The following is a 24,428-nucleotide window of genomic DNA, read 5'->3' as shown; positions in this document are numbered from 1 at the left end:
TTCTGTGTGAGCTCGGCTCTCCTCTCCTAATCGCTCGTTGTGCGCCGCCACCACTAATCCCTCATGTGTCCCGCTGAGCGCCCTGCTGCACTGTTACATCTTCTAGACCGATCACACAGCGCTGCTCCGGGACTCCTTTGCTCTAGCCTGTCCCTCTGGTGCAGCGCTGTGTGTGCAGCGGAGGGGCGGGGCTCAATGGAGATGGGAGCCCAGAGCATTGAGAGGAGCAGCTGACCTCCGTGGAGCGGGAGGATGGCGCTGGCCTGGTCTCGGCGGGGACACTGTGGAGCGGGAGGATGGCGCTGGCCTGGTCTCGGCGGGGACACTGTGGAGCGGGAGGATGGCGCTGGCCTGGTCTCGGCGGGGACACTGTGGAGCGGGAGGATGGCGCTAGCCTGGCCCCTGAGCAGAGACTGGATGATGGTCGATGACGATGAAGCCACAAACAGCCGAGGTAGGAGGAGGACGGATCCCTTCCGAACTACATTACACTGTCTGTGGAGTGCCGAGTGGGGGTTCTGTCTGTGTGGTGTGTGTGAGAGTCAGGTGGGCCAGTCACAGTGTATGTGTCAGGTAAGGGGGGTCAGTGTATGTGTCAGGTAAGGGGGGTCAGTGTATGTGTCAGGTAAGGGGGGTCAGTGTGTCAGGTGAGGGGGGGTCATTGTGTCAGGTGAGGGGGGGTCATTGTGTCAGGTGAGGGGGGTCAGTGTATGTGTCAGGTAAGGGGGGTCAGTGTATGTGTCAGGTAAGGGGGGTCAGTGTATGTGTCAGGTAAGGGGGGTCAGTGTGTCAGGTGAGGGGGGGTCAGTGTGTCAGGTGAGGGGGGGTCATTGTGTCAGGTGAGGGGGGGTCATTGTGTCAGGTGAGGGGGGTCAGTGTATGTGTCAGATAAGGGGGGTGTCAGATAGGTCACATGTGTTGCAAGGGCAGAGTAAAGTGATGTCAGGGGCGCAGCGGGGAGGGGGGGGGGCGCAAAATTAGGATTCGCCTAGGGTGTCAAGAATCCTTGCACCGGCCCTGTCTTTCAGTAGTTCAGGGTCCCAAAATATATAATATTTCAAGTGAGACCCAACTAAAGTTCTGTGGAATCAGTGCCTTTGTTTTACTAGTAATGCCTCTAATGATACAGTATTCACAAGACTATAGCTACCATAATTGGGCATCATGGGTACTAAGACCATGTTTCCCCGAAAGTAAGACATCCCCCGAAAATAAGACCTACTTACAGTTTAATACCATGTTTCACCGAAAGTAAGACATCCCCCGAAAATAAGACCTACTTACAGTTTTGCCTCTCGCTGAAATCAGGGCTGTCTTAATGAGAGGGTACACCTGGGCACTGCCCAGGGGCCCCAGCTGCATGTGGGGCCCCTGGACTTTCCCCAAAGCAACTGGTCCTTGAGCCCACGCTGCCCCGAAAAATAGCATACTAGCTCATTATGAATTACTTACCTGAGATTGAAGCTCCTGCAGCCAACCTCGTACACCGCTCCGGCGGCCAACATCTCTCCTGGGGGTTACTTCCGTGTATTGCGGCTCCGGCGCTATGATTGGCTGGAGCCACGATGAGGTAACTCTCACGCATGCGCGCGGGAGCCGCTGGTAATGCCACACAGCCAGAAGCAACGGCACATACGTGCCATTGCTTCAGTTTGCCCCAGTGCGCATATCCCGATGACATCCAGGGGACAGGGGATATCTCCAAAATCGTGCAGGTTTAGGAGATATCCTGGGTAGCTACAGGTAAGCCTTATTATAGACTTACCTGTAGCATAAAGTGGTCTGTAAGGGTTTACACCACTTTAATGTGGAACTCCACCCAAAAGGGGAAGCTCTGCTTGTCTACCTCCTACCTTCTTGATGTCTGTTTACCTGTCTCCATTGTAGGGGCCCCAGAGCATTACTATTCTCAGGGGCCCATGATGCTATTAAGACGGCCCTGGCTGAAATATAAGGCATCCCCCGAAAATAAGACCTCCCCGATAATAGGGTCACCCTAGAACATAAGGCATCCCGATAATAAGGCCCTCTGAAGCTACTGTAACTCTGTACCCTGGACCGTAGCGGCGGGCGCCGCCGCGCATCTCGCTATTGGCCGCAGTGCAGACAGGAAGTGCGTGATCTCTTTTCATCAGAGAGCCCGCGTCGCCACCAGGAATAGCTGCCGCCTGCTGCTCGCTCTGCCCTGACGGAGTCTGGCCGACTCACAATTAGATAGTAAGTAGCGTGGAGCAGGAGTCGGGCACATTGTGTGGACACACAGGGGTGACTGAGGTAGGGGGGAAATGTCTGATAAAGGGGTGGGGAGGATGTCTGGTGAAGGTGTCCACTGGCACAGGGGTGGGGGGGAGGGGATCACTTAAAATGACACAGAAGGATCAGATCAGAGGAAATCATGGAAAAATAAGACATCCACTGAAAATAAGACCTAGTGCATCTTTGGGAGCAAAAATTATAATAAGACACTGTCTTATTTTTAGGGAAACGGGGTACTAATACATAATGTAAATACATAAAGCATGAAATCATTGTCTTGAGATTGACAGCATTTTTAAACATACAGAGATGCATCCACAATTCTCTCCCTGTGTTACCTATAGATCTAACAAGTCAACATTCTGATGCAAATATTTTTGGGCTGAAATTAGACAGGCCTGAAAGGGGGATAAGCCGCTGCTTTGACTTATGTATGTGTGAATATATTTCAGCTTGAACTACTGAGCTCTATAAACAAAGGGTAGCTCTTCAAATATAAGAAAAGGAGCCCAGAGCTCCAACTGCTGAATGAAAATACAGAATGTTCATATGCAATTTCATATTTATCTGACTAGAGAAAAGATTGGATTTTTTTTGTAAAGGCCATAATACAGAAAATAAATCACAGAAGTTCTGTTTATCGATCCACGGATTATAAATCAACATATAAAAATATATTATCTTTATGCATATGTGGCTCACCTGAAGAGTTCAGCATCATCAGTTAAGAACTTTGGTAGATTTGAGTCCCGCAAAGCACGAATAAGGACAACATCCTCATTTAAATGTGGGTTTTCTCTTTTGAGCGAGCTTTAAATGTAAAAGAAAAAGAACAAATTTAGGTATAAGCATATTAAAAATATAAATAATTTTGTGATTTGTTTCTTATATTTGTTTCTTGTTTCCTATATTTTCTGGCTTTTAATGGACTAGTAAATATTTTATACCATGTAATTACATCATAACTTAAAGGAACACTAAAGGTTCGTTTTTTATTAGATCAATTGATTGCTGTAAGCTAGAGCATTTAAATATCACTTACCTCGTTTTTCCTTTTGACCTCCAAAATACAGTAATCCAGGTTTGAAAATGCCATTTCCTGTCTCTCCTCTTCTTGCTTTCCACCAGCATCTGAGCCGTTTTGAATGGTGGAAAGCAGAATGTTCTCACCCCCTCCCTATGACTACAGCCCTGTGTGAAGATGCTCTCTTATCCCTCACAGGCATGGAGGCTAAGCCTAATGTAAACTGTAGTTCCCATTAGGCCGTGATGTAGCAAGAATGAATGCGCACCACAAACCAGGAAGTCAGTGAGAATAATGATTCAGGAGTGATGGAGATGAATAAAACAGCTCGATTTCAACAGGTATCAAACTAGTTATAATGCAAAACATTACTTTTTACTTTATCAGCTACTGTCAGACTTTAATTTAAGAGAAAAATATTTTTGTCTTTACAACCCCTTTAAAAAACATTTGGCCAGAGATCAAACAAATAGGTAAATCATCTGCATAATGTTTACTTAAAATAAATAAATAAAAAAAGTCATACACCAAATATGTTGAAAAACCAAAGATAGTAAGATTATTTGCATCCCATTCATAGACAAACTACATGGCTAGGAATTCAACAATGGCTATAAAGTAGCAGTGACAAGCACTGCAATTTCATAGATCCATTCACTTATACTGTATATTCAGATACTGAGATTGGTTTATTAAAGTAGTACAGAATTTTAACTTTGTAAACATCTAGTTTAGGTTAGTGAAAAATATGATGCTCCATTAGCCTCAACCATCCTAACCTGAGCAAGCAAAATTCTGTTTTGTGTATTTTACCCAGTGCTTGATTTGCTATTCTCGTTTTCTGGAGAGAGGATCAAAAAGAACCAAAATGCCCCCACTGCACAATAGTGAAGCACAGTAGTGACTTCTGAAAACAGATTGTATCTACAAAATATGTTTCACTTCATCACAAATCCCAAAAGCTTTTAAAAAGGTATTTTCCTAATTTTAGGATACTGGCAAAGCTACGGTATGTACCGTAAATTATTCCATTATGCCCGTTGGCCATCTGTATATCCAAAGCCACTGATTTAGCATTTAGTACATGCACACTGGGCTTAAAAAAAACGCCAATTCCCCTGGCAGAAAAAAAGGCTTATATAGAGCATTTTTTGTATACAGTTAAGGTGAGTTTAGTAGAGTTTTGCACATTTTCTACCAGAAAACTCCAATCAGAGACGCAAACCAGAAGTTTTTTTCCTGCCTCTAAACATTGAGATTAGGCGTTTTAGAGATTTAGCGCTTTAACTGACAATTGCACGGTCATTCAACGCTGTACCCAAACAAATTTTTTTGCGGGACTGTGACATTGCAGCGGACAGCTCGGACACTTTTGACACTTTTTTGGGACCATTAACATTTATACAGGGATCTGTGCTATAAAAATGCACTGCTTACTGTGTAAATGTCACTGGCAGGGAAGAGGTTGACACTAGGGGGGCATGCAATGGGTTAAATGTGTTCCCTCATGTGTTTCTAACTGTGGGGGAACGTGACTGACTGAAGGAGGAGACATATTGCTGTTCCTGATTATTAGGAACAGCAGATCTGTCTCTCCTCTCCTGTCAGATTCCCATTCTGGATCTCGTGCCCATGATAGCAAGTAGCCGGCAGAGATCATGACAGCCGCCGGCCATGTGCATCCAGTACCCCGCCATGCAGCAGTCAGTGCACCTGCTATGGCTCTTAAAGGAGCTGACGTACCAGTATGGCGATTCGCAGGAACGAGCTGACCTGTCGCCATATAATAACGGCGGCTGGTCGGCAAATGGTTAAAATATGCCTCTAATCGACCTAATGTGCATGGACACCTAGGATAACATTGAGCATAGATATAGTATAGATACAGATACTAATATTATACAGCCATTTATTCCATTTGGATACAGCTGTTTTCCACTTTATTGGTCATCATCAGTAAAGTGCATGTAAACAAAAGCTTCTGTGAAGTAGGGTTTCACGAACGACAAGACATGATTAGACAATCAGAGCCGGTTCACACTGGGGCGACTCGTCAGGCGACTCAGCCGCCTGACAAGTCGCGTCCCATTCTATTCAATAGAACCATTCTAATAGGAACGACGCAAGTCGCTCTGACTTAGAAAAAGGTTCTTGTACGACTTTTTACTAAGCTAAGTGAACATTTTGTTTCACTTTGTTCTCATTTATTAAACCAATGACAGTGTGTGGTGCCAGGCATTAACATTTAATATAAAATACACAGCAAAATGAAGCATTTTTTTTCTAGATGTGTGGCGACAACATATAACCTAGAAGAAGAGAACATACATTTATGATCAGTAAAAAAAAAAAAATTATTATAATTTATAATGTATCCATTGGTTTCAATAACAATGACAGGGTAGGAATGTAAATAATATCTGAGCATCCATGTTACTATTATATTTTATAAATATGTTTTGACTTGCTTTGAATTATTTGATCCCAATAAAACCCAACATAACACCATTGTAAATAATCTGAACCCCCAAAAAATTTGCCAGCAATAAGCCAAGATTGCAATAATAAAAAATTGTTACTCAATTTCTTACCCAGCCATGACCAAGACCGATTTTACAGCTCTCATTCCAAAATCATAGTGATCTTGTTGTGATAACTGCTCACTGCACAGTTTATACATTTGTGTCATCTTCCTGGCCAAAACTTTACTGGACTCAAATCCTTCAGAATACAGAATAACCTGCAATAAATTTATAGCGTTAGTCTACATTCAACTACATCTTCATTGTCATTTTTAAAGATAAGCTATAACAATTTTTTTTTAGATATTCTGAAAGAGATTGGCTTGATTTACATGTTTTAATCAATGTGTATTTTATATATATATATATATATATATATATATATATATATATATATATATATATATATACATATTTGCTACTACTTCTAGCACTACCAATTAAAAAAAGTGCATTATTACAGCAATTTCTACAAACTGATTATACCGAAACAGTAAGAACATCCACCCATATGTGTTTTAAAGTAAACCAGATAACTTTAGGACTAGTAACATCATAGACCCTTTCTTCATAAGGACTCAGACCACTATAGCAATCATTTTTAAAAGATAAATAATATGTTTAGCAAATACTGTAAAAGTGATCAATGCTATAGGTTGGAAAAAAGAAGTAAACCTGTAGATAATTTTATATATACCCAAGGTGAAGCCTTTAAGAAGTGAGTTGTGGCTTCCAACAATTTAACTAAAATACATGCTCAAAGTATGAACTTTATACATGGTAAATATATGTAGTTTTTCAATCTGTCCTAAGCAAAAGCACCTAAAAGGTAATGTACATTTTTGGCCATGTCTTTTTTTTTTGTTTTGTTAATATTTGATATTTAGGATTTCCACCCAGAAGGTGAAGTGTTTGGGCTACTTTTCACATGCTTAAGCCTGGTACAAACTATACGTTTTTTTTTTTCATTCAACCCAACGGGCTGAGCCGCTGTATTAACGATGCAATGTTAGTACAGCGATCTCCCCCGCTGAGCTATTGTGTTCTGACCGGGGGACGGCCCCCCTGCCCGACCACACCGGTCTGCTCTCTTAGCCATTGGCTGAAAGCACTGATCGGATGCCAATTGGCAGAGATTTTTCGGTCATGCCAGTCATTCAGACCCTCGGACCAGCTACCGTACACATGGGCCGAATGTCGGCCGGTTTCTATTCAACCAGCCAATGCTGCCCGATATTTGGCCCATGTGTACGGCCCTTTACTAGGCCTATCTTAATTGCTGAAAAAGCTTTTTGTGTATAGTGGTCAATAACTGAAGCTCAAATTACACACACAGATGAATTTGGAGTTACTTGTCCCCCTCCTTGCTCTGTATGACTATGTACAAAGTTCCTAATAGACGTGTGCACTGCCAAAAAATCTGTAAATTCGAAAAATTGGAAAATTCGTAAATTGGAATAATTGGAAATTTAAAAATTAGAAAAATAAAAAAATTTGAAGATCAGAAATGCGAAAATCTGAAATAATTAACTAACTCTAATAATAACTAACTATTAAATTATAGGTATTGGCATTTCCTTTAAATGTGGCTGTTAGTGAACGTAATAAATACAAATTTATCCAAAGTTCCAAACCTATCCGAAATAACGAAAGCTGCATCTAAAAGAATGGAACATAACGAATTAATAATAATAATAATAATAATAAAGCGTTTTTATTATTAATATTATTATTTTTTTTTTATTATCGATTCATAATGGTCCATTAATTTATATGCTGCATTTGTTATTTCGGATAATTTGTAACTTTGGATTAATTCATATTTATTACGTTCACTAACAGCCAAATTTGAAAGGAAATTCCAATTACTACAGTGGATATAAAAAGTCTATACACCCCTGTAAAAATGTCAGGTTTCTGTGATGTAAAAATGAGACAAAGGTAAATCATTACAGAACTTTTTCCACCATGTGACCTATAAACAACTCAGTTGAAAAAAAAAAATTATGTATTTTAGGGGGAAGTAAAAATAAAAAAATTAAATAATGTGGTAGCATAAACGTGCACACCCTCTTATAACTGCAGATGTAGCCGTGTTCAGAATTAAGCAATCACATTTAAACTCATGGTAGATAGGAGTTGGTACACAACTGCCATCATGTAAAGTGCCTCTAACCCCAAATAAAGTTCAGCTGTTCTAGTAGGTCTTTCCCGACATTTTGTAGGTCGCATCCTACAGGAAAAGTCTGCAGAGAGCTTCCAAAGCATCAGAGGGATCTCATTGATAAAAGGAATCCGTCAGGAAAAGGGTACAAAATAATTTCCAAGGAATTAGCTATACCAAGGAACACTTTTAAGAGTCATCATCAAGTGGAGAAAACATGGCACAACAGTGACATTACAGTGACATTACCAAGAACTGGATGTCCCTCCAAAATTGATGAAAAGATGAGAAGAAAACTGGTCAGCGAGGCTGCCAAGAGGCCTACAGCAACATTAAAGGAGTTGCAAGAATATCTGGCAAGTTCTGGCTGTGTGGTACCTGTGACAACAATCTCTCGTATTCTTCATATGTCTGGGCTATGGGGTAGAGTGGCAAGATGAAAGCCTTTTCTTACGAAGAAAAACATCCAACACCGGCTAAATTTTTCAAAAACACATATGTCTCCCAAAAGCATGTGGGGAAATGTGTTATGGTCTGATAAAACCATGGTTGAACTTTTTGGTCATAATTCCAAAAGATTTGTTTGGTGCAAAAACACTGCACATCACCAAAAGAACACCATACCCACCATGAAGCATGGTGGTGGCAGAATCGTGTTTTTCTTCAGCTGGAACAGGGGGCCTTAGTCAAGGTAGTGGCAATTATGAACAGTTCCAAATACCAGTCAATATTGGCACAAAACCTTCAGGCTTCTGCTAGACAGCTGAACATGAAACAAACACCACATTAAGGCCAAGGAACACGCCAGACAGGTCAGGGATTAAGTTGTGAAGAAGTTTAAAGCAGGGTTAGGTTATAAAAATATATCCCAAGCTTTGAACATCCCACAGAGCACTGTTCAATCCATCATCTGAAAATAGAAAGAGTATGGCACAACTGCACACCTACCAAGATATGGCCGTCCACCTAACTGACAGGCAAGGAGAGCATTCATCAGAGAACCAGCTAAAAGGCCCATGGTAACTCTGTAGGAGCTTCAGAGATCCACAGTTCAGGTGGGAGAATCTGTCCACAGGACAACTATTAGTCGTACACTCCACAAATCTGGCCTTTATGGAAGAGTGGCAAGAAGAAAGCCATTGGTGAAAAAAAGCCATAAAAAGTCTTGTTTGCAGTTTGCGAGAAGCCATGTGGGGGACACAGCAAATATTTGGAAAAAAATGCTCTCGTCAGATGAGACTAAATTTAACTTTTTGGCCTAAAAGCAAAAACGCTATGTGTGTCAGAAAACTAACACTGCACATAACTCTGAACACACCATCCCCACCGTGAAACATGGTGGTGGCCGCATCATGCTGTGGTGATGCTTTTCTTCAGCAGGGACAGGGAAGCTGGTCAGAGTTGATGGAAAGATGGATGGAGCCAAATACAGGTCAACCTTAGATTTAAACCTGTAAGGCCTTGTACTCACGACCGGATCTGTGCGCTGGAAACTGTCTGCCCGACAGTTTCCGGCGTACAAGGCTGATTTGTGTTTGGTTCCGCTGGCGTGTACACACCAGCGGACCAAATTACCGTCGTACCGGAACGCGTGCACGTAAACTACGTACGACGTCACTATAAAGGGGAAGACCAAACTTAATGGCGCCGCCCTCTGTTCCTCTTTTGCTAGTTACGGGTTTGCTCGTGTTAGTGAAGGTTTGGTTAGAGCTGATTCGCGCTTCTCGGTCTCCAGGCTTTGACAGCGTGTATTCACGGGTTCAGTGCGTGTGCTTGCGGTAACGTAGTTGTCATTCGGCTATAGGCTAGCAGGTTGTTTCTGCTTTAGCAGTTGCATCCTGTGCGCTCGTATCTGTTTGTCACGCGTTTGTCGCAGGTAGTGCTGGATTTGCGAGTGCTTTCTGTTTCAGTGTGTTCTTGACTGACCAGCCGGCCGGTTTGAAGCCATGATGGAGCAGCAGCGTCAATTTTCGCGAGTTGGTGCTGTTTATGGGATGGCTGCTGGATATGTTCATTTGTCCAGTACTTTGGCCAGAAACAGGGGGCGGAGGCGTTTCTGGACCAAGAATTGGTTGCGCCAGCGTGACCAGTTCTCACATATGCCTCTGCTTAGGGAACTCCAGGAGAATAATCCTAATGACTTTAGGAATTTTCTCCGCATGACGGACCCCGTATTCAACAGTCTGCTGGAACTTCTGTCCCCCTATATCACGAGGCAGGACACTGTGATGCGCCAAGCCATCACGGCCGAGCAGAGGCTTATTGCCACGTTGCGGTACCTGGCGACTGGGAGGAGCCTGCAGGACCTCAAGTTCTCGACAGGCATCTCTCCGCAGGCGCTTGGGGTCATCATACCGGACACGTGTGCTGCCATCATCAAAGTTATGCATGAGGAGTATATTAAGGTAAGTTTCCTGGCTGTAATAATGTGGCCAACTAACTTTATTTTTATTTTCCCAGATATGCTGTGTGTTTAACTAACGTTACCTTTTCTCCCTATGCATGTTGATATCAGCTTTTACATGTTTTTTTCTTGACCTACCTGCATATTTGTCCCTTACCCAATATTAACCTGTCCAGCATGCTATCCTAGGGACAAACCCACCTTGCCATTTTTTAAAACAGGACTTTTTGTTTTTTGTGTCCCCCCTTCAAACTTTTATTGTCCCCATCAGAGGGCTGTGGAGTCTCTTAATGAAGTGGCCCTATATATTTCATTTCCCAAATTCTCCATGCACATTTTTCTAATGCAATTTTAATACTGTGAACTGTCACAAGGATGCTTGTAGGATGTTTTTGTTACAAAGTACTAAATCTCTTTTTTTGTTTGTCCCCACAGCTACCCTCCACACCACAGGAATGGCAGTCTGTGGCTTCCCAATTTGCCCAGCGGTGGGATTTTCCAAACTGCGGTGGAGCAATAGATGGGAAACACGTCCGCATTGTGCCCCCACCCCGCTCGGGGTCCTACTATTATAATTACAAGGGTTATCATAGTATTGTGTTGATGGCGGTGGTGTCGGCACAGTATGAGTTTCTATATGTGGACGTGGGGAAGAACGGCCGGATGTCTGATGGGGGAGTGTTCGCACGGACTGATTTCTATGATCGTCTCCAAGCTGGTGGTCTGGCATTGCCACCAGATGAAGATAATGTGGAAGGACTTCCGTTTGTGTTCCTAGCGGACGAGGCTTTCGGGCTTGGTCCTCACCTCATGCGGCCTTTTCCCCAGAGGACCCTCACCTCAGAGAGGAGTGTGTTTAATTTTCGGTTGGCCAGGGCTCGGAGGGTAGTCGAGAATGCCTTTGGGATACTCACCAACCGGTTCCGCCTGTTCAGGACATCGATACATCTGGCGGAATATAAATTGGACACCGTTGTATTTGCCTGCTGCATTTTGCACAACTTTTTACGCAGGCACTCCCAGACGTACCTACCCGACATCGGTTCTGAGGCAAGACTACCCTCAGATCCCCTTCCCGGGCTGGACACTGGTCGCGCTGGCTTGGCCCCCCAATCAGCTCGTGAGGTACGCGACAAATATGTTGAGTACTTCATGGGTCGGGGGGCCATTGCTATGCCAGATCATATTTCTTTCTAATTCGGCCCCCAAAGAAAGGAATATTCTCAAAAATAATAAATAATTAGACCATTGGACTTTATACAGTTGTTTGTCATTAATGCTTTTTCTCTTTTTCTCTGTCTTCCTGGTTCTCTAACTAACTTCTTCAATTGTAATGCATAATTGATTTCTCCACTTTTAGTAACTAACCACATTTTGCACAGTATTCACTCATCTACAAACAGGGTATTGAGTCTAGAAATAAGAAGCAACTCCATTTGTAAATTTTGAGGTCAAGTATTTTAATTTTTGCTTGTTCATGACCCCAAAAATTATTTTATATTTTTTTCATTACTCCCTGCTTTTGTACTTAGGAGTCTACAAATTTTTTTTATTATTTTTTTTTTTTTCAGGTAATTCAACCAAAAATATTATGCAGATTATACATTTATTAACAAGTTCACATTTTTTTTTATCAAATATAGTTAGATTTATTGTTTACATATATATATATATATATAGACTATTTTTGGTGGGGTGTTTACCGCCTTAATTTTTTTTTTTGGGCATATTTTTTATGCACAAAAAACAATAATTTTTTAACCATTTTTTTTGTTTTTGGTGTGTTTTTCAAAAAGTAAATTTTTAGGTGAGATTTTGGAGTCAAATCTCTACTTCACTAAATTCAGTGATTAGAGAGATTTATAATTCTATATATATATATTTTAAATTTTTTGGCGTTGTTTATTCTTTATGGTCTAAACTTTATAGTATCCCAAAATGTTCAACATGGTCAAAAAGAAACAAAATCCAATTCCAAAAATATAAAAACTCACAACAGCAGTCAGTCATGGTGTGCTTTCACACTGGAACACGCCAAAATTTGAAAATACACACATTCAGTGCAAACTCGCCAAATGTCATTGGTTCAACAGACAAATGGCCACATGTGCTATCTGACATCATGGGTGATCAATGTCTGTGTTCTGTGGGAGCAACCCCTTCCTCTCAACTACTTGAGGATGGAGGAGGGGGTTGGACCCACAAAGCACAGACATTAGATATTCTGTGATGGCAGATAGCACATGTTGGCACACTGTGTGTGTATCTTCAAATTTTGGCGTATTCATTATTAAAACTGTAAAAATGTTTGTGGGGGCGGGGGATGGGCGGGGGGTGTTTCAGTCTTTGACACGGCCCATCATGTCAATAATGTTTTTAAAATTAGATTCGATGACCATCATTCTTTGCCGCATATTGTCCATTTCCGTGCAGCATTCCAAAAGGACATTTGTTAAATTCTCTTCCATGACAACCATCCTTTCACGCATATTGTGCATTTCAGTGCTGCACTCCATTACCTGCTGAATAATTATAGCAGCACTTGCACGTGAAAATATTGGCACACCATCCTCCTCCCCTAAAAAAAAAAAAAAAAATGGCATTTACAACATTATTTTTCGATGAGGCCTATCTACATATGTTTTTTAGAATCAAGCTAGGGTGACACTGACCTGATGGGCTTCTCCTTTCCACCTCTTCGACATCTTCTATCACTCCTCCTTCTTCCACCACCTCCCCATCATCTTCTATCACTCCTCCTTCTTCCACCACTTCCCCATCATCTTGGACTCCTCCTTCATCCATCAATCCACCTTCTTTCAATTCGCCAAATTGTTCTTCCGCCACTTGCCCTTCATCTGCTATAACTTCTAAGTCCAAAATTACTTCTTCCTCCTCTCTTCCTTCCTCCTTTCTTCCTTCCTCCTCTCCTTCCACATCCTCTTCTCCTTCCACATCCTCTTCTCTTTCCACATCCTCTTCTCCTTCCACATCCTCTTCTCCTTCCACATCCTCCTCCTCCTCCACATGTTGAGATGGCAGATTTTGGCCTTGTCTGGCCCTCTCTGCCTCCTCCAAATGCTGGCGACTTCTTTCCCCTGAAATAAACCAAAAAAAATGTAGACTCATCAGCACACAGATATTGGAGAGCATAAATCGCACACATTGCTTAGAAGATGCTTTCATTTAGTTACTTTTATCTTTCACCAAACCTACATTTTGCAATTACTTCTATATGGCAAGCTCTGATCCTGCCCCTTTTTAGCAAAGTGACACACATGGATGTCCCCCCTAAACTGTATTTCTGGGAGACCCTACCAAAACCCATTTTTGATTTGGGGAGACACAGGTGCTCTGCATTGCAGATGTGAAAACATCTGCTTTATTACCACTGTTTTTAGAATGAATCCTGTTTGCCTTTCCCATTCTCATAATTTTATTTTCTAGAACTAGCTTTTACACAATGTTTACAAACAAAGTTTTTGGCCAGTGAGCCATGTCCAGGTGTGTTGTTCCTGGAATAACCGAGCCTTTCTGAGAAACTATGTGATGTTACGTTGTTTACTAAGAACACTATTTGTAAATATGTTGGTATTTAGGTCATAAAAAATAAATGACAACATGTCTTTAAAATTACAAGCAGGCCAAGGAGGCAGATGGTGAAATATACATGGCAACACATTATTGCAGACAATCACCCCCCCCCCCAACCCCAATATATATTTACTTACTTTTACGCAGAATTTTAAGTATTTTCTTCATCTGATGTGGCTCCCTCAATTTTAAGTCTGACCATCGTTTCCTCAGCTGTTCCTTGGACCTGGTGATCCCAAACAGCCTCTGCATTCTCCTCGCCACCTTGTCCATAATATGTGCCTTTCGGCGGTTAGGGGTCTTGTATGGCCCTAATTCACCATCATAGTCCTTCTTTCGCATGATGTAAACTAACTCCACCATTTCCTGGAACCGCATATTAGTGGCTTTATATCTTCTTTGCCTTGATCGGGACGTCCCTGCCTCTGTCCCTTCACTTGTGGCATGAGAGCATCGTGCCCGCTCGTGTGACATCGCCATCTTTCCTTTCCCACAGAGATTATGGGCGTGGAAAAGATGAATTCTTACGCCATGGGCGGAGAAGAGGGCGGCGTTTAATACATACGCGGAGTGTAGAGAATGCAAACAACGTGTTTACGTCGGTTACGCGGAGAATCTTCGAGCGCATACAGAACATACACAGTTAACGCCATATTTCCTAAACTCATTGATTAGGGGCCTCGCAAAGGTGACGAGGGCGGGGTTTAATAAATACGCGGAGTGTTTAAAAGGTGCACGCCGTGATTACGCATCTTACGCGGTAATTAGGCGAGCGTGAGAAACGAGGAGCGAGAGACAGGAAGGTAAGGAAATTAAAAATGTGATCAGCAGAGGCCTTGAAAATGTAGACACATGGGATGGGGGTTTGGGCTGTTGGTTGCACCCTTTTTAAGCTATTCTGTCTATGGGGTACCACAATGTTATTTTGGTATCCAAATGCTTTTGGACACCTCACAAAATAGAGATGTGAACAATGCTGTACCTCATTGACAAGTTTTTGAATGGTGTATTCAGATCAGGCAAAGTATTGTTCAAGTGTTGGTTGTACAGAGGTCATTAGGAAATGTCTTTTATGTCATCCATTGTCAGGGGCATGAGATTTACACATGAAAGAGTGCCTAGATGAATACTGTCATTTGTAAGCATTGTTTAGTTTTCTATATTAAAAATATTTACTGCAATGTTAACAATGGCTCTGCATCTAGCAAATCAATGTTTGGTACAAGCAATGCGGCCGAGCTGCCAATCATTGTTTAAACAAGAGAGACTGTGTTTGTAATTAGATATAGGTAATAAATTTGAAGACACATATTAGATCAAGGTCAACGCTGATCCTTTTGAATATTTATTTTTCTGTGGTTTATGTTTTTGGAATCTAGACTCAAAAAGAAATATAATTTTTCAAAAAATTCAATGGACCTCCTACAAACCAAGGAAGCTATAGAGGCCTTACTCCAAAAATATCAGGAGACGCCCATCCTGTGGAATTCCAAACACGCATTATATTGCAATAAAGAGGTACGAGCGGCAGCACTAGAAGAGCTAGCAAACTATATGCAAACTTGGGTGCCAGGATGCACTGCCAACATGGTGAAGGATAAACTTGCCAACCTCAGAAGCACATACAGGAGAGCATACAAAGCTAATAAAAGCAAAAAATCAGGAGCAGCAGCAAGACAAGCAAAGGAACCCAAACTGTGGTATTATAAACAGATGGCTTTTTTGCGGGACGAAATGGAAGGCAGGAAAACGATGTCGAGTCTTTCTTCCAACCTTTCCTCCATGCTACCTTCCAGCGGACCTTCCCCAGATGACCACAGCCCTGCAGAGTCGGAGGAAGAGGGCCTGGCTGACAGAGATGCAGATCTGCCACCCTTCGATGAGGAGGTATAGTAGTTTCCTCTATATTTCTTGCGTAAATAATTCTTGGTGGATTAATGATTAGATATTGTAAAAAAAAAGCCAAGCTGGGAAAAAGCAAAAAAAAAGGTGTTCAGACAAATAGGTGTCAGAGATGACAACTGCAGGGGTCAGAAGTAGAGTGTATTCAAGTAATAATGAACAGAAAATACTAAACGAAAAACATGAAAATGAGTGTGGTTTTATTTAGCGAAATTGTAAAAAATGTCCTTTTTTTTCCACACAGGAAGAAGAGATCAGCCAGGAGGTGGCAGATCCTCAGGTGTCTGTCAGCCAGGAGGAGGCCGGGGTCAGTGGCAGCCAGGAGGAGGCCGGGGTCAGTGGCAGCCAGGAGGAGGCCGGGGTCAGTGGCAGCCAGGAGGAGGCTGGGCCCAGTGGCCTGCAGCAGGTCCCCCCGGCCAGGAGAACCACCACCAGCCAGTCTTCTCCCCCCCAGGTGAGGCCATCAGGCCGAAGGAGGCAGTTGAGGCCTGTGGAGGAGGCAAGCCTCCGCATGATACAGGAGGCAAGCGCCATCATGAGGGCCCCCCTCAACCCCACAGAGGCCTTCAGTGCCTCATTGGCCCATGATTTAAATGAAGGGGAGGAGGACCAGAGAAGACTGGCAAAGGCCCTGATGAACCAGGTCCTTTGGTGGATGCAGAGGGGCCTGCTGACCCCAGAGACTGGGCTATGTGACCCGGCCCGGCTTGCGGAACACCATCCTCCTGCTGCCACATCGACCCCACCTGCAAGACCCCGTGTTAGATCCGCTGGAAGGCTGCCTGGAGGGAAGGCTGGAAAGAGGAGGAAACGTTGATTTTCTGCCTTCCATTTCCTTCCACATAAAGGACATCTTGTTTGTACTACCACAGTTTGGGTTCCTTTGTTTGTGTGCTGCTGCTTCATATTTTTGTGTTTGGCTCCTGAGGCTTGGAAGTTTATCCTTCACCATGTTGGAAATGCAAGTTTGCATATAGTTTGCTATCTATTCTAGTGCTGCCGTTCTTTTTATTTTTTGTGATGACATTTGCCTGAATAAAAGGCTTTTTGCTTTCATTTGAAAACATGTCTATTGTTTGTTATACTGTGGGGATTATTAGGCAGCAAACCTTTAATAAATATACAATGGGTAATTTACAAAGGACACACTCCTTGGGGGGGGGGGACATTTGGTGTGCCAACATGGTTTAATATTCTCTAATGAAACACAAAAAAAAAAAAAAAAAATTAAAAAATAAAAAAAACATGTAAAAAAAAAACTATTTTAAATGGTGACATAACTAGAAACAACAAAAAAAAAAAGAAAATATGCACATTCCTTTACAAAAATGACTACTATAAATTATGGAGGACCACCAACCAAAACACACGTCTGGCATAGAAAACATTATTAAAGGATTACATCACAAGCAAGAAATGTGACATTTCAGTATGGGACAACTCTATTGAAATTGCATCAGCAAGAGAACGGGGTTATTCTAGCAAGAGAAGAATTAATAAAACGAGGCAAGAAAATGTGGTTTAGTGCGCCTTTTTAAGACATTGTTCTCTTGCTAGAATAAAAGGTTTGTAATGACGAATGTGCCATATCCCAAACAAACGCGAGTTTTACCTGAACGAGCGCTCCCGTCTCCTCATTTGGACTGAGCATGCGCGGGGTTTTTGTACGCTGCTTTTGTGTACAGACGACCGAACATGTCTGACGGACACGATTCCAGCAGACTGTTTTAAAGCAAGACCAGGAAACAGTTGTTCGTTGGAAAACGGTCTGGCCGACGATTGTTTGCTGGAATCCTGTACGTTGCTGCCTACACACGAACGAACATGTCCGCTGAAACTGGTCCGCGGACCAGTTTCAGCAGACATGTTTGGTCGTGAGTACGGGGCCTAAGAGTCTGCAAAAGACTTTAGACTGGGGTGGAGGTTCACCTTTTAGCAGGACAACAACCCTAAACATACAGCCAGAGCTACAATGGAATGGTTTCAATCAGAGCATATGCATGTGTTAGAAAGGCCCAGTCACAGTCCAGACCTGTTTACAGATGCTCTCCATCCAATCTGACAGAGCTCGAGCTATTTTGCAAAGAAGAATGGGCAAAAATTTCACTATTTAGATGTGCAAAGATGGTAGAGACATACCCAAAAAGACTTGCAGCTGTAAATGCAGTGAAAGGTGGTTCTACAAAGTATTGACTCAAGGGGGCTGAATACAAATGCATGCCACACTTTTCACATATTTATTTGTAAAAAACATTTATCATTTCCCTTCCACTTCACAATTATGTGCCACTTTGTGTTGGTCTATCAAATAAAATACATTTACGTTTTTGGTTGTACCATGACAAAATGTGAAAAATGTTGAGGGGTATGAATACTTTTTTAAGGCACTGTATGTATATATATATATATATATATATATATATATATAAAAATAAAGTTTACAACCACTTTAAAGATCTGTCATATAAACCTGGTACCCAGAGGTCTCTTCTCCTTTTTGGAGAAACTTACTGTATTTTCAATTTTCAAGTAGTACATATAAGTACAGGGCCGCCATCAGGAATTATGGGGTCCCTTACACAGCTTCAGCCATGGGCCCCCTCTAGCAGAGAACCGGGGGGGGGGGGTGGGCAACCTCCGGGCCCCTTACAAAAAAAAGGGGGTTGCCATCCAGGCCCCTTACAGGTGTACTGCCTGTACCCCCCTGATGGCGGCCCTGTATAAGTATAACTATAGCAATACACATGAAATACAAAATTAAAGAATGTAAGATCTTCATACCAGTGTGTGTATATAGTCACATTAGTTTGATTATGAATAGATAAACTATATTATTATAATGCATGCATTTACCTCTGCAATCAAGGCATAATTTGGTACCATCATAGAGAATGGTCTAAAGAGAGCCTTAAGGTTGTCAGGCAGCTCAGTCCTTCCAGCATAACCAGGATTCATTGTAATAAATGCTGCACATGTCATAACCAACTTAATCTCACGACCTTCAAACATGAATCTGGATAGCTAGAAAACAAAGCAGAGTAGAGCATGTCAATTATTCTATAAATAGAGAGCATCATACATTTATGTATTTTACCAAAAATGTCAATTTCTAGTAGCTTTAGACATGGATGAGCGAGTTTGGGGTGAAGGAACTTGACTGGCCTGCACAGAGTCCTGACCTCAACCCGATAGAACACATTTGGGATGAGTTTGAGCGGAGACTGCAAGCCAGGCCTTCTTGTCCAACATTGGTGCCTGACCTCACAAATGTGCTTCTGGAAGAATGGTCAAATATTCCAATAGACACACTCCTAAACATTGTGTACAGCCTTTCCAGAATAGTTGAAGCTGTTATAGTTGCAAAGGGTGGGCCAACTCAATATTGAACCCTACGGACTAAGACTGGGATGTCATTAAAGTGCATGTAAAGGCTGGTGTCCCAATACTTTTGGTAATATAGGGCCAGATCCACAAAAGAGATACGACGGAGTAACTGCTGTTACTCCATCGTATCCCTTGTCCTAACTTTGGAACTGATCCACAGAAGCAGTTTTCCAAAGTTAGGCAGAAGATCCGGCATGTGTAATTGAATTACACTGCCGAATCTTAGGATGCAGTACCGCATCCGCCGCTGGGGGCATTTCGAGTCGAAATGCCGCTTCTAGTATGCAAATTAGCACTTAGGGCGATCCACAAAGCTTTTCAGCTTCGTTTTTTCGCCGTAAGTTTTAGTTTGCAAGTGTAAAACTAGGGCTGGTGTTACAAAGTGTACCATGTAAAAGCCCATTCAAGCGACGGCATTTGGTATGCATTCCTGAGGGAGAACTCCACGGCAATTTGTAAAATCAAAACCGGCATGGGTTCCCCCCCCAGGAGCATACCAGGCCCTTAGGTCTGGTATGGGTTGTAAGGAGACCCCCCCTACGCCGAAAAATCGACGTAGGGGGTCCCCCTACAATCCATACCAGACCCGTATCCAAAGCACGCTACCCGGTCGGTCAGGAAAGGGAGTGGGGACGAGCGAGTGCCCCCCCCTCCTGAGCCGTACCAGGCCGCATGCCCTCAACATGGGGGGGTTGGGTGCTCTGGGGCAGGGGGGCGCACTGCGGGCCCCCCCACCCCAGAGCACCCTGTCCCCATGTTGATGAGGACAGGACCTCTTCCCGACAACCCTTGCCGTTGGTTGTCGGGGTCTGCGGGCGGGGTGCTTATCGGAATCTGGGAGTCCCCTCAAATAAGGGGGCCCCCAGATACCGGCCCCCCACCCTAAGTGAATGGATATGGGGTACATCGTACCCCTACCCATTCACCTGGAGGCAAAAAGTTAAAGTTATTAAACACACAACACAAGGGTTTTTAAAATAATTTATTAGTCTGCTCCGGAGGCCCCCCTGTCTTCTTTATTAGCTCTAATACCAGGGGGGGCTTCTTCTTCCGCTCTCCGGGGGTCTTCTCCGCTCTCCGGGGGGGGGCTTCTTCTTCCGCTCTCCGGGGGGGGTCTTCTCCGCTCTCCGGGGGTCTTCTTCTATCTTCGCCGCTCTCCGCTGTTGACTCGGCGTACCCCGGTTCTTCTGCAGCTGTCCGGTGCCTTCTTCTTCAGCGCTGGCTGCCTGCTATCTTCGTGTGTTAGCTCAATTACTAACAATCAGCCAGCGCGGTCTTCTGTGACGTCACCTTCTTCTCTTCTGTTCTTCTCCCCTCTTCCGATGTTGACACGTCGCCTCTTGTCACTGCAATGATGGAAGCGCGCCTTGCATCCCATTTATATAGGCATCGCCGTCCCATCATGCTCCGGCAGGTACCCACGTGGTGAAGAAGGCACCGGACAGCTGCAGAAGAACCGGGGTGCGCCGAGTCAACAGCGGAGAGCGGCGAAGATAGAAGAAGACCCCCGGAGAGCGGAGAAGACCCCCCCCCCCGGAGAGCGGAAGAAGAAGCCCCCCCCGGAGAGCGGAGAAGACCCCCGGAGAGCGGAAGAAGAAGCCCCCCCTGGTATTAGAGCTAATAAAGAAGACAGGGGGGGCCTCCGGAGCAGACTAATAAATTATTTTAAAAACCCTTGTGTTGTGTGTTTAATAACTTTAACTTTTTGCCTCCAGGTGAATGGGTAGGGGTACGATGTACCCCATATCCATTCACTTAGGGTGGGGGGCCGGTATCTGGGGGCCCCCTTATTTGAGGGGACTCCCAGATTCCGATAAGCACCCCGCCCGCAGACCCCGACAACCAACGGCAAGGGTTGTCGGGAAGAGGTCCTGTCCTCATCAACATGGGGACAGGGTGCTCTGGGGTGGGGGGGCCCGCAGTGCGCCCCCCTGCCCCAGAGCACCCAACCCCCCCATGTTGAGGGCATGCGGCCTGGTACGGCTCAGGAGGGGGGGGCGCTCGCTCGTCCCCACTCCCTTTCCTGACCGGCCGGGTAGCGTGCTTTGGATACGGGTCTGGTATGGATTGTAGGGGGACCCCCTACGTCGATTTTTCGGCGTAGGGGGGGTCTCCTTACAACCCATACCAGACCTAAGGGCCTGGTATGCTCCTGGGGGGGAACCCATGCCGGTTTTTTCTTTGAAAATTGGCATGGAGTTCTCCCTCAGGAATGCATGCCGAGCGACGCTGTCAAATTTTTTTTTTTTTTTCCCAACACAACTTTTTTAAGCCGGCGCGATCCACAAAACTCGGCGTAACGTAACTTCGCGCATGCGCAGTACGGCCGGCGCAGGAGCGCGCCTCAATTAAATGGGACTCGCCCCATTTGAATAGGAACGCCTTGCGCCGGCCGGATTTAAGTTACACAGCCTGAAATTTCTAGGTAAGTGCTTTGTGGATCGGGCACTTAGGTAGAAATTTTAAGGCAGTGTAACTTAAATGGGATTTTTTAAGTTGCGCCAGGTTTTTGTGGATCTGGCCCATAGTGTATATGTAATATTCAGTTTATTATAGTATTAAATTGTATTCAACATTTATCCAGATTTTTGCCACATTTACATGAAGATGCAGTTAACAAGGATTTTAACATAAATATAACAATATTTTTTTTTTTACAAAACACCATAATACAGGTGTTTTTTTACAACTGGTCTCCCAAATTATGTTTTTTCTGACTTAAAAAAATCTACAGACAAAAAAAAAAAACTTTGAGATAGATTTTCCACTAGTGCAGTTCTACGAGATATAAGAAGCCAGCACAAGATTTATCTTGTCAGAATTCACACAGATTAGATATTTTTTTTCTTAGTTTCTGTCCCTAAAAACAGGAAGTACACCAGAATGATTTGTTTGGGGCCCATTATGGTCCATCATGGCCATTCACCGAAAAAGGACAGACACCCTTCACCCACCCTCTTTTCTGTAGGCAGGGTATTGGCCTGTGGATGGAGATGCAGATGGCATGGGACACCCCTGAAGTGTTAATAAATATGTATCAGAAAATAAGTGTTTTGTAATATGATTGACCATGACGACTATTTTTAGATTAAATGGAAGCAAGGTGAACTTCCTGTTTTTAGTAAATTGATATAGGTTCAATAAATTATATCTATATCTATCTATCTATAGATATAAATATAGGGCCAGATTCACAGAATAGATACGACGGCGAATCTCCTGATACACCGTCGTATCTCTTGTCCTATCAATGCGGCTGATTCATAGAATCAGTTCCGCATAGATAGCCCTAAGATCCGACAGGTGTAATTGACTTACACCGTCGGATCTTAGGATGCAATACTTCGGCCGCCACTGGGGGAATTTTGCGTCGTATTCCAGCATCGGGTATGCAAATGAGGATTTACGGCGATCCACGAAGGTTTTTGCGTTCGTTACGTCGTCGCTAGTAATTTTTTCCCGTCGCAAAGTTAAACCTGCTTTAACATGGGTTAACTTTAGTCGAGCCATGTTAAAGTATGGCCGTCGTTCCCGGGTCGAATTTTTTTTGTTTTGGCGTAAGACGTCCGGGAATACGAATGGACGATACGCACGTCGCCGTTCTAAAAAATGACTTCACATCGTACAAAGCACGGCGGGAATTTCTAAACTGAGCATGCGCAGTACGTCCGGCGCGGGAGCGCGCCTAATTTAAATGGTACACACCCCATTTGAATTGGGCGGGCTTGCGCCGGACGTGTTTACGATACACCGCCGCAAGTTTACAGGTAAGTGCTTTGTGGATCAGGCACTTACACTGAAAACTTGCGGCGGTGTAACGTAAACGGTTACGTTGCGCCGCCGCAATTGTACGAGAATCTGGCCCCATAGAGTATATTATATATTATTTTTTGTTGTTGATTTATTTGTAGTGTGTTGATATGTTTGACAACCTTAACTTAATTGCATAGATTGCGTTATTTTAACTATTCTGGAAGTGATCAACACTGTGCTAAGGCCTCACTAACTTAACCTCCCTGGCGGTAATCCTGATTCTAGCTCGGGTTGGAAATCCAGTACCATTAGCGGTATCCCCGAGCCAGACTCGGGATCGCATTGCAGGATACAGGGAGAGGTTTTTTTTTAAAAAAAAAAGAAAACAATTGCAGCACCACATTCAATGACTTAAGCTGCATGATATTTTATTTGTTGCTGAGGAGGGGGTGGGCTATGTGAGTGGTGAGACAATGGCCACTAAGACAAATAGAGAGGTACAAACTCTCTATGAGGGACACAGACAGCAATAATAACCCTTCCCCACTCGACCCAAAATTAAAAAGATTTTGGTTTTAGATACACTTTAGACAAAGAAAGTTTATGTTTTCTAAATATATAATAAACAGAAGAAAACAAGATTTACACAGGTATGCCGCGTACACACGATTGTAATTTCCGACAAGAAATGTTCGATGTGAGCTTTTGGTCGGAAATTACGACCGTGTGTAGGCCCCCATCGGACATTTTCTGTCGGATTTTCCGACAGCAAAAATTTGAGAGCGGTTTCTCAAATTTTCTGACGGTAAAAGTTCTTGTCGGAAATTCCGATCGTCTGTATGAAATTCCGACTCACAAAAATCTTACGCATTCTCGGAATCATTGAACTTAATTTTTCTCGGCTCGTAGTTTTGTACGTCACCGCATTCTTGACGTTCGGAATTTCCGACAACATTTGTATGACCGTGTGTATGCAACACAAGTTTGAGCCAAAATTCAGTCGGAAAAAAATCCACGGTTTTGTTGTCGGAAATGTCGATCGTGTGTACGTGACAGTAGGGAGAATACTTGCTTGATCAACAATTCGTACCCAGAAAATGCAACTTTGCAATGGATTCACAGTGTCCTAAACTCTAGAATAGGTGGTACAAGTTGACCCATGAGCCTTTAATTTTTTACTTGTGTCACTGCTTTAAAATAAATAGTACTATCTCGCCATAGTGTCTTAAAATGCCGCAACAAACAATAACAACCACTGCCCAATGCATAAACGCTACATCCTTGTTCAAATGTTGCTGACATACAAAAAGGGAAATGAGTTTGATACATTAGTCTAAGCTTTCTTAGATAGTGATTCAGAAGGAATGATTGATTAGAAATGAATATTATAGTTAGTTACTGTAAGTCACATGCATAAATTGATCA

General features: G+C 43.3%; 1 protein-coding gene across 1 annotated transcript in view; it reads right to left on the bottom strand.

Annotated features, from left to right (window-relative positions):
• The window catches only part of DNAH6 (dynein axonemal heavy chain 6), a 386,479-nt gene that overhangs the window by 194,524 nt on the left and 167,527 nt on the right, over nt 1–24,428 (bottom strand). Inside the window, exons 31-33 of the mRNA XM_040324272.1 lie at nt 18,720–18,887; nt 5,872–6,020; nt 2,959–3,066 (exon numbers count right to left, since the gene is read on the bottom strand). Coding sequence (XP_040180206.1) covers nt 2,959–3,066; nt 5,872–6,020; nt 18,720–18,887 — 425 coding nt within the window. The remainder of the gene's footprint in view (nt 1–2,958; nt 3,067–5,871; nt 6,021–18,719; nt 18,888–24,428) is intronic.

This window comes from Rana temporaria, chromosome 1 (assembly GCF_905171775.1).
Source record: "Rana temporaria chromosome 1, aRanTem1.1, whole genome shotgun sequence".
Taxonomy (NCBI): domain Eukaryota; kingdom Metazoa; phylum Chordata; class Amphibia; order Anura; family Ranidae; genus Rana; species Rana temporaria.
The sequence above is the reverse complement of the archived record's forward strand: the minus strand, read 5'-3'. Positions and strand labels throughout refer to the sequence as shown.